Genomic DNA, 16834 nt, shown 5'->3' with positions numbered 1-16834 from the left:
TTAGAATCTATACACATATCAGTCTTGTTCTATACCTTAAACTCACCGTGCAGATTAAGAGAAAACTTTTCTCTATCTTAGCCAATATAATGGTTGGTTTGTGTGAATTTCTACAGTGCACGTTCAAACTTTTTAAAAACAGCTCAGTTGTATTCTAGTGGCTGAATATGGGCACACATAATGCAGTGTGCTTCTGAATTTGTTGAACATGATGTTTGAAATGTTTTGGAGTTGGATTAGTTAGGGAAGTGTAATGAAAAATACAGCCATGTGAAAGTAAAGGATGAGTCAGTAAGCTCCAGTATTTAATCCTGGGTCCATCTTTGTTTGTTTTTTGAGTTAAGGACTGCATGTGTTTACTGAATTGGTTAATCACCAATAAGAAATTTTAAAAATAACTTGATTATTTCTTTATATTTTCTTGTCTCTTCAACTAGATTATGAGCTCCTTGAGTGGAATGACTATCTTATCCATTTTTTTGTATCTTGTGTCTGGTGCATCTAAAGTGCTCCATAAATATTTTTTGATTGTTCATTTTTTCGGAAATTTCCTCTATCCCATCTTTTGGACTTTTCAATGTCTTTTTTTTCCCCTTCACTTCTCCTGACTGCTTTAGAAATCTCATTCTTTTTTGTTCTTTTTGAATATAATTGTCTGTAATCTATTGGGTAACTGGCTCTCCCTAACCACCTGGGAACTCCTTGATACTGGGCAACAGGATATACACATCTTTGCATGGACAGCACAGTGCTGTTTATATAAATGGTGATCAGTAGGTGTAACTAAACATAATTATATATCAAGAACTGTATGTTAGGAAACTTTTTCAATGAATACTTTTGTTTACAATACTGTAACAAATCCTATGATTTTAATTGGAAATATAACTGTACAAATGTTCTTTGTTAATTGGGGAAAAAGTAAAACTATGGATCTAAATGTATAAAGTTATCCTTTCCATAGATTTATTGAAATATGGCATGTATGTATTTTTACACGGTTAAACATAAAATATACACATAGCTAGATGGTTGTGAATGAAAAAGTAAACTTATGTTTCTTTTTTGGATTCTTTTTCTTTGAAAATAATATTTAACCTTAGATATGCTAGGAAAACACTTTACATCCTCCTCTTCCACATTCAGAGAACTGTATTATTTTAATGTATCTAGGAGTCAGATAATTATATCCTTTATTAGAGCACCCTAAACAGCTGCATTGCTACTGGTTGATTTAACAGTGAAATTGGATCAGGTAAAAGTGAGTTGCCAAGACTGTCCTGGATAAAAATCATCATTAGGAAAGTACTGAATAAGTCTGCTGGTAATTTTATTTGAAGAAGTGCTCAAGGGTGAATGGTATTATATAATTTCAAGAAAGAGACCAACCAAACGTGTTGTACTAGTATTTGTGAAGAGGTAATTCATAGTTAATGATGTTGAGAGGTTCCCGAGGCTGTGCAGGGAGAGCCAGAGAGGTCCGTTTGGACAGAAGGGGAGGTTCCAGAGGCATCTGTCTTGCCTCTGCTTTGCTTTTACCCTATTAGCCTCTGAACCAAGTCCAATCTACATTCACCTTTAACCATGGACCAATGGCATAAAGCAGCATAGAAATTTCATTATTCCTTAAGCAAAAAAATAAATCTACCTGCTATTGAAGAGAAATTTAAAAGCAATGATTTTTAAAGAGGTCTTTTATGCTACTGGTGATTTCAGTGCCATGAATTCTATGTTTTAATCTCCCCCTGCCCCACCTTGCTTGCTTTCTTTTTCTCAAGAAAGTGACATATGGCTGTCAGTTTGCCTCTACTCAGAGAATGTTTCCATATTTCTTTTGCAGTTCAATCAGTTAGATTCTATAGGTGACAAATAGGAGGTGAGGTAGGATCTGGGAGCCAGTGTGCATTCTCTTCCTTTATCATCATCCTTTACACTGACATTACAAATCGGTCATCAAAAAATAGCTGCCAGCAGCTGCTGTTTGATTCTTTGCTCTGGTCAGAGTAGTATCAACCTTGCTTACTCTAGTGGGTAGAATTGCCTTGGTAAGTATAACTTAGATATACAAAGTCTAGTACTTATTTCATATGGGATAGATTAGGTGACAGTTCGTTTTCTATCTTAGAGAACTCTCTAAAGATATTGCAGAATAGAATTCATGAGTAGCTGTTTAGCTGAAATTAAACTTGGCTTATGCATTTCCAGTATCTACTTCTGTAAAAAAAATAATTATCTTTAGAACTTCACTGATATATTGGGCAAAAAGTGCTTCATATTGCCTCCCATTATTTAGTATATAATTATTAGATTTCATTTCATTAGGTAGAATTTTTATTTAGTAAAATTTTATGGTAATAAATTTGTAGGATATAAACAGAAACACAAATACTGTTTGTACATCATGAAATTATTAAGAGTATTATGTTTTACTGTAATTATTATAACATGGGTCTGAGAAATTTCAAATCGCTCTTAACCTGAATCTTGCTGATGATAGTTTATGGAACCACAAGACTCTTGAGAGTCATTAGGATCTAAGGGTTTAACTCTTTTCTAGCACCGTGATCCCCAGTAAATTAATAAAGTCCTTTGTGTATTTTTCTTCATCTGTAAATTGGAGATGATAATGGGTACTTACATCATAGGAAGGTTGGAAGGGTTAAATGAGTTAATGCTTATCAAATGCTTATACAAGAGCCTGGAACATAGTAAGTGTTCAGTAGATGTCAGCTGCCATAATAATTATTATTAATTTTTATATTATATAGAGATTGAAACATTCTACACAGACATTTGATGGATTGACTAGCAAATAAATTTTAGTGAACTGAAATTCAGGATCTGTTTTTCCATGTCCACACATTAGCAAGGGACTAATTCACTTAATTAATGTAGAAGATGTTTATTGAATTTATGCCATGGACTATATTAGGCATTTTGAAGAATACAGGGTCATTTCCCTCGAGAAACTTTTACTTAAAATGCTTAATAGAAGAGCAGGAGAGCGTATGAGTGAGTAGCTAAAGCATAGCTAGATGTGGTATAGAAATTTGGCTTATATGAGCTCAGTGAATCTTAAACTTTATAACAAATTATACAATAAGCCATGTTTTTTGTTCTTGAACAGGTTTCTGCATGTTTGTGCTGAGCTTGGTGAAGAAACATTATCGTCTGCAGTTTTATATGGTGTGTATTAACCATTATTCTGTAGTCACTGTATGTAATAAAAACCTTTACCTTTATTTTTTTCTGTGGTGAGAAGATATAATCTAATCTTCTAGTTGCCTAAATGTGAGAGATATTTGAATTTTGGATTACTATTATATATAAAAAGTTGAAGTTGAAAATTTTTTGAGGATTTAAAAATTTTAACTGTTTCCAGTTTTCCTAAAAACTTTGAATATTTTCAAAGGCTATAAAATTAAATTCAAGTATTTGGGTTCCCTAAATTTGTAGAAATTTGAGGTATTTCCACAGTCTCCTGGACAGTTAGTTAAGTCTTGGAAACATCTACCATCTTTTTGTATGGAAAGTAGCTATGTTTACTTGCTCTTAGCCTGGGCATAAGGGGAACAGAGCTTACATTTTCTTGGCAGCTATAGTTAGTTATACAGTCACATGATTCTTCGTGGCCAAAGATACTTCATTCAGTGTATCACTGAACAGTGTTCAGTGTTTTATGAAGTTTATCATTGTACATGATGACCTCTTATTTCCTTAAAAGGTAGCTAATTATAAGACTGTAAAATGCAAAATGTAGTATTTAGATCTGTGAATTCATGTATTAGTAAGGCTTGTTTTGGATTTGGGGTATATTTCCTATTTTTCATGCTGTGCTTTTTCCCATTAAGACATCCTGCTGAGCACCATAGCTGGGAAATTGTAGTATTTCTTACATTTCTAATTTCTGGGGGTCTTGAGAGGAAAGAGTGAAAATCTAGAAACCATCAAGACAATTAGAAATACTAGAATCTGCTATGAAAATATAAATGGTTCCTATTGCAAAAACTCATTTATGCATTTGGAAGCAATCAGGGTAGAAGAGAATTGGATTGTATAAGCAGATGAAAATTAAAAAATAAACCCAACCAATATAATATATTTTTGCTGAAATGGGAAATAGGTTTATTTTGAATAAATCAAAATCCTAAGAATTTTGAAAAGTCATAACTTCCAATAAAAATTATGAGACTAGTACATAGAAATGTTAGCGCTTTTTGTTCACAATTTGCTCATACTAATGATGCTAAAAGTGGTTAAAGTGGCCATCTCTCAGGCTAGATGGAATTGATGAAACACAGAGGACTTTGAAAATTTGAAATGGAGTACTGTCATTGCACAGAGCTGTGAAGATCAACTTTCAAGTATGAAAAGATTGAGTTTAAGGGCAATTGATCCCTGCTAGTTTGAATCATTTGAAGTTAGAAATAACTCTTTATTGGAAAATGGTACCATAGTGAACTCAGAGAAAAATCGTTTTTAGCATTTCTAATAACTAAAGAATGCAGCCAGAGTAGAGTTTTAGCTCCTATCTAAATGCCATAGCAACAGCATAAACTTCTCATTATCATTTTAATCTCATGATTCAAGATTATGTTTTTTTAATATATCTTTTTTAAACTTAGTAGTGTATCTCAATATTATTAGCATTTGATTTGTGTATAAATTAAGGTTACTCTGTTAAATGTGTTCATGGTTTTCAGATCTCAGTAGGCACTAAAATTAATATATTTACTAACGGCATTTATTTTGTATGACCTTATCTTATGAAATGTGACCAACAGTCATGCTAGAAATTTGTGTTTCAAAATTGCTTCGTGGGCTGCACTGATCCGTTGTGTTCACTAATTGTTGTATTCTTGTGCTATTAACAGTTCGCATGGACTCATGTCACTTTACTGATAACAGTTACTCAGTCACATCTTGTCATCCAAAATCTGTTTGAAGGCATGATATGGTAAGGGGACAGTATTATGCTGCTTTATATTTAAGTCATAGCACTTTTAAAGCTCTTTTACATTTGACAGTGTCTTACAGATTTCTACTAAAATGTACTATTTGTTGTTGCTCTATTCCATTAAAATAGCTTACTGAGTTTTGCTTACTGTTTGACAACTGAAGACAAATGCTTTGTTAACAACTGGAAAACTTCCTTATTCAGGTTTCAAATAAAATGCAGGAAGTCCTCATAAAAGCACCAAACAATTAATTACATTTTCAGGTGTTACTACACCTTAATATGACTTTTTTAAAAAAAACAAAGAATTGTGTTTAAAAAGAGTGTATTGTTTATGTGGGATGCAAAAAAAAAGAAAGAAAAAAGGGAAAGTTTGCTTTTCGGCAAACAATGTGAAAGTTGGGTAAGTTCTACTCTGCCTTTATAATAGGAGTTGGTGTCCAGATTTCGGGTATTTGGAGTTACTTGCTATATAAGCAGTGGGTTGCAGATTCAGAAAGCATTTTTATCAGTTAAAAATTAGCTTAAATTATAACAATTATTATAAATTAAAAATAAGAGTGGAGAAAAACTTAAGATTTTAAGAAATCTGACTATATTTTCTCCACATTCTTTTAAAATACAGTAATTAAAATCTTCTATAATTGTTGGGTTTATTCAAGATAAATTTGTTCCCTTGACAGGTTTGTGTTTTTTTAACCAAGATATGTATGTGTGTGTAAACAATTGGAATCATTTTAAGATTGTCTTCCATATACAAACTTTTAGTTGATGGGAGGCAGTTACTGAAATTAGTAGGTTCTGTACAGTTAGTAGGGTTTTAATGCAACTACAGGCTAAGATAGTATTAAAATAATTTTTCCTGAAGGAGTTTGTATTAAGAGCTTGGTGTAAGTTTATCAGATTATACTGTCTGAACAATTGACTCGTTTCTCTTTTGAAAGGCTGTTTTTAAAAAATTATACCATTGTTACTTGTTCCTGTCAGCTGAAAAAAATACACAACGTGAACGTTGTGAGTTAAGTTTTATTTGGAGCCAAATGAGGACTATAGCCTGGGAGAACAGCCTCTCAGATAGCTCTGAGGAACTGCTGCGAAGAGGTCGGAGGGGAGGTCAGTAATACATGGTTTTAGTGAAGGGGGCACGTGCCAGCAAGCACACATTTTGGCAGAAGGTTGCTGCTGGTCATGGGGAGCAGATGCCTCCGTTAATGACTTCAGTGCTTTTCTAGATATGAGAAGATGTAAGAAATGGGGCTTATAAAATCTTCTCCTAAAAAATATCTAACTCTCTGAAGGACTGTTCTGCCAGTGTTTCCCAGAGCACACAAGTGCCTCATTCCTGATCTCAGTGCTGAACTCCTTTCAGGCTGTGTTGGAGGTCAGCGACCGCAGTGGCTAGTGACCTAATCCTTGTAGAGCCAGATGGCGAGTGACAGTTTTTAGTTGGCATTCCTCATAAAACTGAAATTTGAAAGTCCATAGCTATAGAAATTGATTGTTTAATTTTAAAGTTAAGTTGATTATTTAATATTTTCTTAGCAATATTCTCGTATGTTTATAGATTTTGCTCTGCTTAATTGCTAAATGGGCAAATTTGGTTGGTATTTATTGTGTCTGTTAATTAATCTTTTAGTACGTGCTGTGTTCTGGCTAGGCTGCAATGTAATCCAAAGGATTATTGCATTGGTTCATTATGAGTCATAAGCTGTAGAAATAGTTGCCACTTAATCATATGTACTTTTTTTTTTTTTAAGGTTCCTTGTTCCAATATCAAGTGTTATTTGCAATGACATAACTGCTTACCTTTTTGGATTTTTTTTTGGAAGAACTCCATTAATTAAGGTAATGGAAAAATACCACAAGCAAACCTTGACCATAACTTAAAAGATTAGCCACTGGAGAAATTCCCAACCATTTGGTGCTGTTGCACATTTTTGATTTCTGAGGTGCTTTGATTTTCCTTAGTTGCCCTCAGCAGCCACAGTGCAGAGGCAGTGATCTGTATTTCCCAATGATTCCGTCTGGTTCTTCATCAGATACTCTCTTGGCTCCTTGGTCATTTCCCCTCTCCCGTGAAGGCTCATGTCATCTTTTTGCTGGTTTCTTTCCCTTGGCTGTGGTGTGGTTCTTTATTCTGCTTCCCAACAACCCTCTAAACAGGCCTGTCCTTGACTCTGCTTTCCTCTCAAGCCATCTCATTTGTCTCCTCCTTCACCAGATTGTTTGAAAGTGTATATTATACCATTGTCACATACTCATGTCCATTTGAAAGACTTTTATACCCAAATTTGTTTTAAGAAAAAATTTGAGGTCCTACAATAAAACACTGATGAATGATGCAAGTGATAAGGAAAAGTGAAGATAAGGGACAGGAAAGTACACATGAGGAGACCATGTAGTTTTGCCTTAGATTTGGTTCTGTTTACAGTCAGAGGAGGCAAAGAAGAAAATGAAGTAATTTATACAGTTCCCATCTTGGGAAAGAAAGAAAGAAACCAACTCCTCATGGAAAAACAGACCTTTTTCTAGAACTGATTTCTTTTAAAAATAAAAATAAAAAAGCTTTTCACGTTGGGGCTACATAGAGGATTCACTCAGTTCAGATATTGGGCAAAGTCTTTTATAACATTCTGACAAATGCATTAATTGGCTATTTTGATGTTATCACATGAAGGCATTTATGGAGGGACTGAGACAATTGTTGAGATAGAAAACCTGTTTTGTTCAGAGTGATGTAAGGATAGTTTATCATTCCTAGAGGAGTGCGTGGACGGCCTGTCCCTCAAAAACACCTTCCTTAAAATCTTCCCCACATAGGAGTCCAGCACACAGCATTAAGCTGAGCTGTGGGGATACTGGCCAGCAAGCTATATACATTTTTAAAGTCTCTAAAGCTTATTTCAGCACAAGAGCAAGTGGTGAAGTAGTCAAGGATTTTATACCAGCTGAGAAGTTGTTGGCTTAGGAGCCCTCAGAGGCTGTAGAAGAATCTCACTGTCTGATTTTGAACATCAATTTCTAGTGAATTACCAGGCTGGATTAGTTGTATAATATACGCAGATGTAATTAAGCAAGTTAACCCCTAAATCAGTATGATATGGGGGGGCTTCCCTGGTGGCGCAGTGGTTGAGAGTCCGCCTGCAGGGGACACGGGTTTGTGCCCCGGTCTGGGAAGATCCCACATGCCGCGGAGCGGCTAGGCCCATGAGCCATGGCCGCTGAGCCTGCGCGTCCAGAGCCTGTGCTCCGCAACGGGAGAGACCACAACAGTGAGAGGCCCACGTACTGCAAAAAAAAAAAAAAAAATTAAAAAAAAAATATATATATATGATATGGGTCAATTTAATTCGATGAGCTATCTTTAAAATAATCAGCAGGCACTTCTGAATTTGAGTCAACTCCTACTTCATGACAATAATATTGAATTATCCTAGGAGACATTGTATATCAGTCACTTCTCTATGGCGGAATTGTTGTCAGATTGGTCAAGAAAGCCTTGGTGCTTTATAAACTTCAGGACAAGAGCTCATGTAGTTTAGCATATCACCCATTTCTATCTCAGAAACTTCCCTCCGATATTTATTTGGCTTCTGTTCCCATTGATCCACTGAAAGGAACATCACAGAGGCCGTCAGTGATCTCCTGACGATCATAGCCCCGTACTGAGTCCTTATCTTACAGAGCGCCTCAGCCAGTTAGCACTGTCTACTCCTAAATCTTTTTCTCCTGCCCCTGCTTCACCAAGTTCTAGACTTTCGTCCAGATTTCTCTCCCTGAAGGCTCCATGGACTAATAAACAATAGCCGGAATCTGAAACAAACAGTATTCTCAGAAGCCAAATATGTTTCTTCATGGAGAAAGACATATATAGTGACTAAAGGAGGGAGGATATGTGCATACTTGTGAGGCAAATACTGTACCTAGGGCTATGGAACTTTTTGCCATTTCAGAAAGAGGACTGTTGTAAGCTTGGCATTTGGGAATATATGAAAATCTGGGGTGCTGCAGAATCCATGTTTTGTTATACTCATTCTATTTTTGATCGGTAGTAGGTCAACACAGACCATGTATACTTAGAATGAATGAATATGTCTTATCCTTATTACATTATTCTGGGGGTTTATATAAGCATGAACATTATGGGACAATTATTTCAGCATAGAGTTTATAGTCCTTTGAGTGAAAAAAGCAAATTGAGGCTATTTACAGAAACAAACATATTAACAGTATGTAGGATGTCTGAAGGCCTAATATGTGTTCGACTCTACTAGAGAGATTTGCACAAATAAATCACCATCATGGACTGAAGGAAAAAGGGTTGCAAAGCCTTTCCAATATGAAAAAAAGGAGAGAGGTACAAGGTATTATGGGAATTTATTGAACATATGTATTTGTGTGTTTTGTGAGTGCAGTAACTCTTTCTAATTCTATTTGGCCTTTTTCAGTTGTCCCCTAAAAAGACTTGGGAAGGATTCATTGGCGGTTTCTTTTCCACAGTCATCTTTGGATTCATTGTGAGTTTCACTAGGATTTTTATTTTATTTATATTTTGAAAAGTGGTAGCAAGTTTATTAGTCTATTCTGAACCTAAAAGAATTAAATCAGAAAATGCTAATAATGTATTAACTGAAGGCTACTAGACAGAATCCACAGGCATACCTCAGAGATATTGCAGCTTCACTTCCAGGCCACCACAATAAAGCGAGTATTGCTATAACGCAAGTCACGTGAATGTTTTGGTTTCCCAACGCATATAAAAGTTACAGTTACATTATACTGTAGTCTATTAAGTGTGTACTAGATTAAGTCTAAAAAAAAACAGTGTATATGCCTAATTTTAAATACTTTATGGCTAAAAAATGCTAAGCATCATCTGAGCCTTCGTTGAGTCATAATCTTTTTGCTGGCGGGGGGTCTTGCCCGGATGTTGATGCTGCTGACTGATCAGGGTGGTGGTTGCTGAAGGTGGGTGGCTGAGGCAGTCTCTTGAATAAGACAGCAAGGAGGTCTGCCACATCGATCGTCTCTTCTTTCATGAAGGATTTCTCTGTAGCATGCAAGGCTGTTTGATGGCACTTTACCCTGCTCAGTAGAACTTCTTTCAGAATTGGAGTCAACCCTCTCAGACTCTGCAACTGCTTTACCAACTACGTTTATGTAGTATTCTAAATCCTTTGTTGTCATTTCAACAGTCTTCACAGCATCTTCACCAGGAATAGAGTTCATCTCAAGAAACCACTTTGTTTACTCATTCATAAGAAGTAATTCCTCATCCGTGAACATTTTATAATGAGATTGCAGCAATTCATTCCCCTCTTCAGGCTCCACTTCTAATTCTCTTGCTATTTTACCACATCTGTAGTTACTTCCTCCACTAAAGTCTTGCAGTTGGAAGAATGGTGCCATTAGACTTGTTTGAGGCAGGGTTGCCATAGACCTTCAATTTGTGAAAAACACAGTACCTGTGAAGCACAATAAAGTGAGTGCAATAAAATGAGGTATGCCTGCATTCTATAGCCCAGTAACTCTCATCCTGGCCTCATAACAGAACCACCTGGGGAGCTTACACAACACCTATATCCCCTCTTCCAGGTCAATTAACTCCCTCAGCTGATTCTCATATAAAGCTAGGCTTGAGACCTGCTGTTGTGTTTTGGTAGTTTCTAACAGTTGTTCTGCCTGTGGGTGCACAGGTGCTGGGACGGGTGGTGGCTTTGAATAAAAGCAGATAATGCAAATAATATTGAAGAGTTCTGTCTCTTTAACACGTGCCAGCTGCTTGGCCTAGTGGGTGCTTACTGCTGTGAGTCCAGTTTACAGAAAAAGCTTGTTAAAAATAATTGATGTTTACTTTTAGCTATGAATAATGGATATTGTTAATGTTTTAAAAATTAGAGTACAGTTATGGAATTTATGTTTTTATTCAAAGGTGTCTTGTGAGAAATCAAAAAAGGTACAGAAAAATGGCTGGATATAAGATAAATATACCAAAAAAAATTACTGTCAGGAAGTTTAATTTTTTAAGAGTCTTGTCCCTAACAGTTCTAGAATATATTCTATAGCCAAATATAGAGTGACTAATAACAACATGGAGCTTTGAGAGGGAGCAAATATACAAATAAATGGAAATGGGCCAGGCTGGAGGGGAAAACCACCATAATTCCTGTTTATCAGTGTAGTTCATTCTCAATGAAAATTGCAATAGAATTAAAAAAATTATTCCAGTGTTTATTTGTTAGAATATCAATGAGGTAATAACTGATGAACAGAATAATGAAAAGGGATCTCGTCCTGTCCAATGATTATACATTACGAAGAAGGGATTATTAAGTTAAATACTACTACAAGAATCTGGTATCATTAAAGACAATTTAGAAATACTACAAGAACAGCCATATCATTGGAAGAAAATAAAGAGCTATCCTATAAGAATGTAATGCATGATGAAATAAAGAGGAGGGAGCTTATATATTTTTTAATAAGTAATTTTGAGGAAACTGGTTGTTTGGAAGCAAAATCAACTTATATCCATTTCTAGTGTCATATTTGCACTTCTATCAACCATTTTTGAGCAGTATAATGGTGTGAATGTCTGTAAAAGAAAGAAAATGAACTATTGTATAGCAATTTAAATTTGTAATAAGATATTTTGTTTTTATGTATCTTCTTCCATGGCTGAGGACAGCTAGTTTTAAAAATTGCAGTGATGTGTCCAGGGAAAGAATAATTTAGTCAACATTGTCTGGGTTGGTTAAGAACAATGGTGTTTTTCACCTGTGCTGTTTTCTTAGTAATTTTAAATCACTGTTTATTTTTTTAATTGATGAAATCAATATAACCTTTATGCAAGAAACTTTAGTCCTGTACTCTCCCATACCTTTATAATTGTTAGCTTCTGCTGACATTAAATGTGTTCTTAAAAAAAGTAAAACCTTGCTATAATTCGTGTCTAAATGTTCAAATCGGCTTCTTTTTCTCACTTTCCCCTTCCCTCTTTCCCTATACTGAGATTATAATCATACTGATTTCCAAAAAGTTTTGTTTTCTAATGGCTTTTTAAAGTTTTTTATTCCATCAGTTATGGTCAGTTAACTTTGAAAATACATGGCAGGGTGTGAATGCGAGGAAAATTTGGCATTCTGTTTCTGGCCTTTCTGACACATAACATATATACGTTTAAAAAATTTTATATATATACACACACGCACACACACACACACACACACACACACACACATGTATTTTCATGCAATGTTTTACAAACGCTTGCTTTGTTATTTAGGCCGCTTACGTGTTATCCAAATACCAGTACTTTGTCTGCCCAGTGGAATACCGAAGTGATGTAAACTCCTTCGTTACAGAATGTGAACCCTCAGAACTTTTCCAGCTTCAGAGTTATTCACTTCCTCCCTTTTTGAAGGCATTGTTGAGACGGGTAAGATAAACATGGTGGGGATCCTCCCACCCAAAGATTAAGCTTCATTTATTGCAAGAGATCAATTTCTGCAGAATTTAAAACTCTGTAATACAGATCACTGTCTGCTTGACATCAATCATATATTCTATCCCCTTGTGATTTCCTGTTTTTGTATATAAAGTGAATATTACTGTCACAAACCAGTTGTCTGTTAGAAACTTACTTGCCTAATGGTTTGAATACTGGTGGTAATTTATCTTGAAAACATTTTTAAATGTCTCTTAGATTTCTACAAATCAAACGAGTTATAATGAGTTTCATGTGTAACTGGTATAAATTGACTCAATTTAAAACTTAATTAAAATTCACCAGCTCAAAAATTACTTGATTTTTAGGGGACTTTTACTAGTACAGAAAGCTGCTGTTTCTAAAAATCAGTTTCCCTTCCAAAAACACTGCTGCCATTTAAAGGCAACCTTGAAGGATGTTGACATCGCTGTCCAGTAGATCCCTGCTGATCTATGCTACCAGGACTAGTGGGTGGTTGGTTAAAGTGGGGAATCAAATAATTGTGTGTGTGTACACATGAATGCATCTGAAACGTTTATTATTTATTTATTTGGCCGTGCTACACAGCTTGCGGGATCTTAGTTCCCTGACCAGGAATTGAACCCTGGGCTCTGGCAGTGAAAGCACCAAGTCCTAATCACTGGACCTCCAGGGAATTCCCTGAAATATTTAACTTTTAACTAAAGTTACTTTTTAAGAAGAAGGTTAACCAACAAATTATTTCTCTACTTGAGGGCTCAATACATTGATTCCAAGAATTTTTTCAGTGTCCAAGCCATCTATTATCTGCTGTAAAACTCTTTGATACTGCTAATCTTTGATTGGGGCAAGGCCGTTCCTTTGCAAACAGGTCCAAAGATTGGAGTTCTTAGTGATCTTTCTTAAACCACACCCATTATGCACTCTCTACAATTTGTAGTTTCAGTTTATTTAAAGTGGAGAATTTACAAAATAATTTGGCTGCAGAATTCTTCTCAACTTTTCATAATTGTCTTGCTGATGTTAATTTTGGTAGAAAATAAAGCATTTTATTTTCAGGTGTTTCCACAGCATTTAACTTAATTTTAAGAGAAAGACCAACTTTCCCGTCATTTGTCATATAAAATTAAAGTGAAATAAAATACAAAATACATTATATAATTACAAAAACAAAGTGCTACTGGTAAAAAACAATGTCAGAAATTAACTGATTCTTGGTAAGCCTATGACCCAAGTGATGTAGAAGTTTCTAGACAAATTAGAAAAGTAGCCTATCAGATTTTAGCACACCAGGCACTTTCAGTACGCTTACACAGGGAATAGGGAGTGCTGGCTGAATAAGCAGAGTGGTAACGAGAGCTTACACATTTATTTTTTCCTATGATCTTGAAAGTTTGTGAAATTAACAAAAATATGGCATGTGCTTTGACTTAGTGTTTATATATAATGGCTCTGAGTTTAGGTGGCGTGCTCGAATACATTTTTCATGCAGTTAGCCCCAACCCCTCTCCTTTTTCTTCCCTCTTTAGGAAACAATAAGCTTGTATCCTTTCCAGATACACAGCATTGCTCTTTCCACATTTGCATCTTTGATTGGCCCATTCGGAGGATTCTTTGCCAGCGGATTCAAAAGAGCTTTCAAAATCAAGGTGTGTGTTTTAGATTCTTTGTTACAGTGTTACAGAATATAATTAGAGAATGTAATATAGTTGGAATTTGGTTCTCTTTTGGTCTCCCGCATTAAGCCCCTGGGCAAAAACTTTTCCACCCTATTTGTGTCAGCCTCACAGAGTATATATTCTTTCTTGTTAGGTTTTGGTCATGCCGTGTTAATACATTTTAAAGTGGTATATCACCCTTTTTTCTAGAAATGGCATGTGTCACTTGATGCTGGGACAGACACAGAATCTTGGTCCTTCAAGTGTTCATCCAAGAATCCAGCTATGAATTGTCTTAAGTTTAGTGTCCTGTCACAGTCTCAAGTGAAGGGAAGTGCAAGAGTGCCTTTGGTTATGTAACTCTCCATTCTGCTGGACCAGGGGTCAGCAAACTCTTTCTGTAAAGGGCCAAATCATACGCTAATAGCAGCAATATTGTAAACTACTCAGTTCTGAAGTCTTCCACTGTAGTGTGAGAGCCCCATGGACAATACATCAATGAATGGGTGTGGCTGGGTTCTAATAAAACTTTACTTACAAGAAACAGGCAGCAGGCTGGAATTGGTCTGTGGGACATAGTTTGCTGATCCCTATTCCAGATACTTAAAATTAGCCCTATGTTTTGTTTAACTTAAATTCTCGTAAAGTGAGATATATTTGGCCTATTATCTCAACTCTCCTCACATGGCTTCACTAAGTTAAGACTGAATGTGTGCCATTGGGAGTTAGAGAGTGTCTACTGAAGGTGGGGTGCTCAGGGCAAGCTTCTCTGAGGAGGTGGCGTTTGAGCAGGGATACCAGGAAAGGAAGAGAATGAGTCCTGCAGAGAAATTGAAGGAAGGGAGTTCCAGCAAGTGCAAAGGAGTAGAGGAGATCAGCTGCTGGAAGGGGAAGAGGAACACTGTGGCCATGGTAGGGAGTAGGTGGTCAGACTACAGAGAGTGGTGGCCAGATCCCAGAGGCCAGGGAAATAAATACGCGAACTCAGCGAGCACTTGCAATGGGGAAGACACTACCTTAGGTGGAATGCAATATGCAAAAGTGTACAAGATGTCCCTGTTCTCATGATGCTCACCACCGACTAGGGGAGATAATACACATCCACAAAGAATCGTAGCGATAGCTATGCAAGACGAGAAGCCTGTAAAGGCTGCAAACAGCAAAGTGGGATGGAGTTACCACGGCTCTATTGTGCTTGGGTTAGTAGGGAAGAGAAGGAAGGAAATGTGTTGGCAAAAATTAACCAAAGAGTTTTTCAATAGTTGTTTTAAACAGAGAAATGTTATGTTTAGAATGGTCTTTAATGGTCTCCAATCCAAGGTTTCTTGGTGAATGGTGAGGTTTCTTTTCATGTCTGAAATGAAGGTAGAATCGCTGTTGCATTTTAGAGGTTTTTAGGCTGCTTGAGTAAACGAGAAGGACAATTAGTCATTTCCATTTCCTGGGCCCTGACACGTGTGGATGGATCTATACAGGGTCAATCTGCAGAGGCTTACTAACCATTCCCTTAATTTGGCCATTTAATGGACTAACATGTCCCAAATGAACTATCTATTTTGATTTCCTTTTTACCCCAACACATAAAAAAAAGAAATATTTATCACAGTAGTAAAATATTTATCTCAGAGTAAGAACCATTAGGATAAACATGAGCTAGAACCAGTTGTATATCTGTCAACAACACTAAAATAGCTCCCCAAATAGTTTCTGATTAAACAGAAGATCTATAAGATTAGATTAGTAATAGCTGATAGCATTTTTGATTTAGAAAAAGTTTTATTAACTAAAAAAAGTTAGTGCTAGATTTAATTAACATTTAATTAGTGTTATTTGAAAGCTGTGGGTCAATTCAATAGTCATTCTAACATGGGCACATATTCCAAAGATGCAGTTTTAATCTGTTGGGCATGTTCTAATAAGTTTGTATTTAGTGGGAAAATCCAATAGTAAAATATTTTCCTTCAAGTCCATGATATCAAGGAGACATTTGCAGGTAGGAATTTTAGAGCAGGTGATTTTTTTGAAAAGTTACTAATATGTTTGTTTTTTTCTGAAGGATTTTGCAAACACCATTCCTGGACATGGTGGGATAATGGACAGGTTTGATTGTCAGTATTTGATGGCAACTTTTGTGCATGTGTACATCACAAGTTTTATAAGGTACTTCTAGATTTTTAAAAAATGTTTTATTAGATGATTTCTTGGAGTTCTCATTTCGATAGGCATTAGTTTGAATTAGTTACTTTTTTTGTCATTGGTAATCTATAATAGCGAAGGGAACGGTGGCTCCTGGAACTGTGTCACACTGTAGCCTTGGGCAGTATGATTAAAATTATTTCCCTTACATTTGAACAAGTTAAAAAAATAGTATATGTCATAGTCTAATAGGGCTGAGTTAAGATTCAGTTAGAGTGGGTGAATGGTACTAGATTTGGAACAGCAGGAGATTTAATTTCTCAACTGTGGACATTGTGGTGACAGCGAACCCTAAGAGTTACTTAAAAAGGAGGAGGACATAATGATTCATCCAGTCCACCAGTTATTGCTTGAGTGCCTGTTATGTGTTGGGCAATGTTCTGGGCACGGATGTAGCAGAGAACAAAACAAACCAGGTTCCTGTCCTCAGGGCTTATTTTCTTCCTGGGGAGTTGGAGGGAGAAGGGGCAGAAGTGGAGAACAAACAAATGTAGCTTGTCTGGTGGTTATAAGAGCCACGGAGAAAAACAGAGCAGTCCGCAGGATTATGGGTGT

General features: G+C 36.0%; 1 protein-coding gene across 1 annotated transcript in view; it reads left to right on the top strand.

Annotated features, from left to right (window-relative positions):
• CDS1 (CDP-diacylglycerol synthase 1) overlaps positions 1-16834 on the top strand; it is a 68441-nt gene that overhangs the window by 44330 nt on the left and 7277 nt on the right. Inside the window, exons 6-12 of the mRNA XM_024764211.1 lie at positions 3128-3186; positions 4875-4957; positions 6715-6802; positions 9406-9474; positions 12243-12395; positions 13955-14074; positions 16140-16243. Coding sequence (XP_024619979.1) covers positions 3128-3186; positions 4875-4957; positions 6715-6802; positions 9406-9474; positions 12243-12395; positions 13955-14074; positions 16140-16243 — 676 coding nt within the window. The remainder of the gene's footprint in view (positions 1-3127; positions 3187-4874; positions 4958-6714; positions 6803-9405; positions 9475-12242; positions 12396-13954; positions 14075-16139; positions 16244-16834) is intronic.

The sequence above is a fragment of the Neophocaena asiaeorientalis genome, unplaced genomic scaffold, assembly GCF_003031525.2.
Source record: "Neophocaena asiaeorientalis asiaeorientalis breed wild unplaced genomic scaffold, Neophocaena_asiaeorientalis_V1.1 scaffold296, whole genome shotgun sequence".
Lineage (NCBI taxonomy): Eukaryota > Metazoa > Chordata > Mammalia > Artiodactyla > Phocoenidae > Neophocaena > Neophocaena asiaeorientalis.
This window is presented reverse-complemented; position numbering and strand designations above follow the sequence as displayed.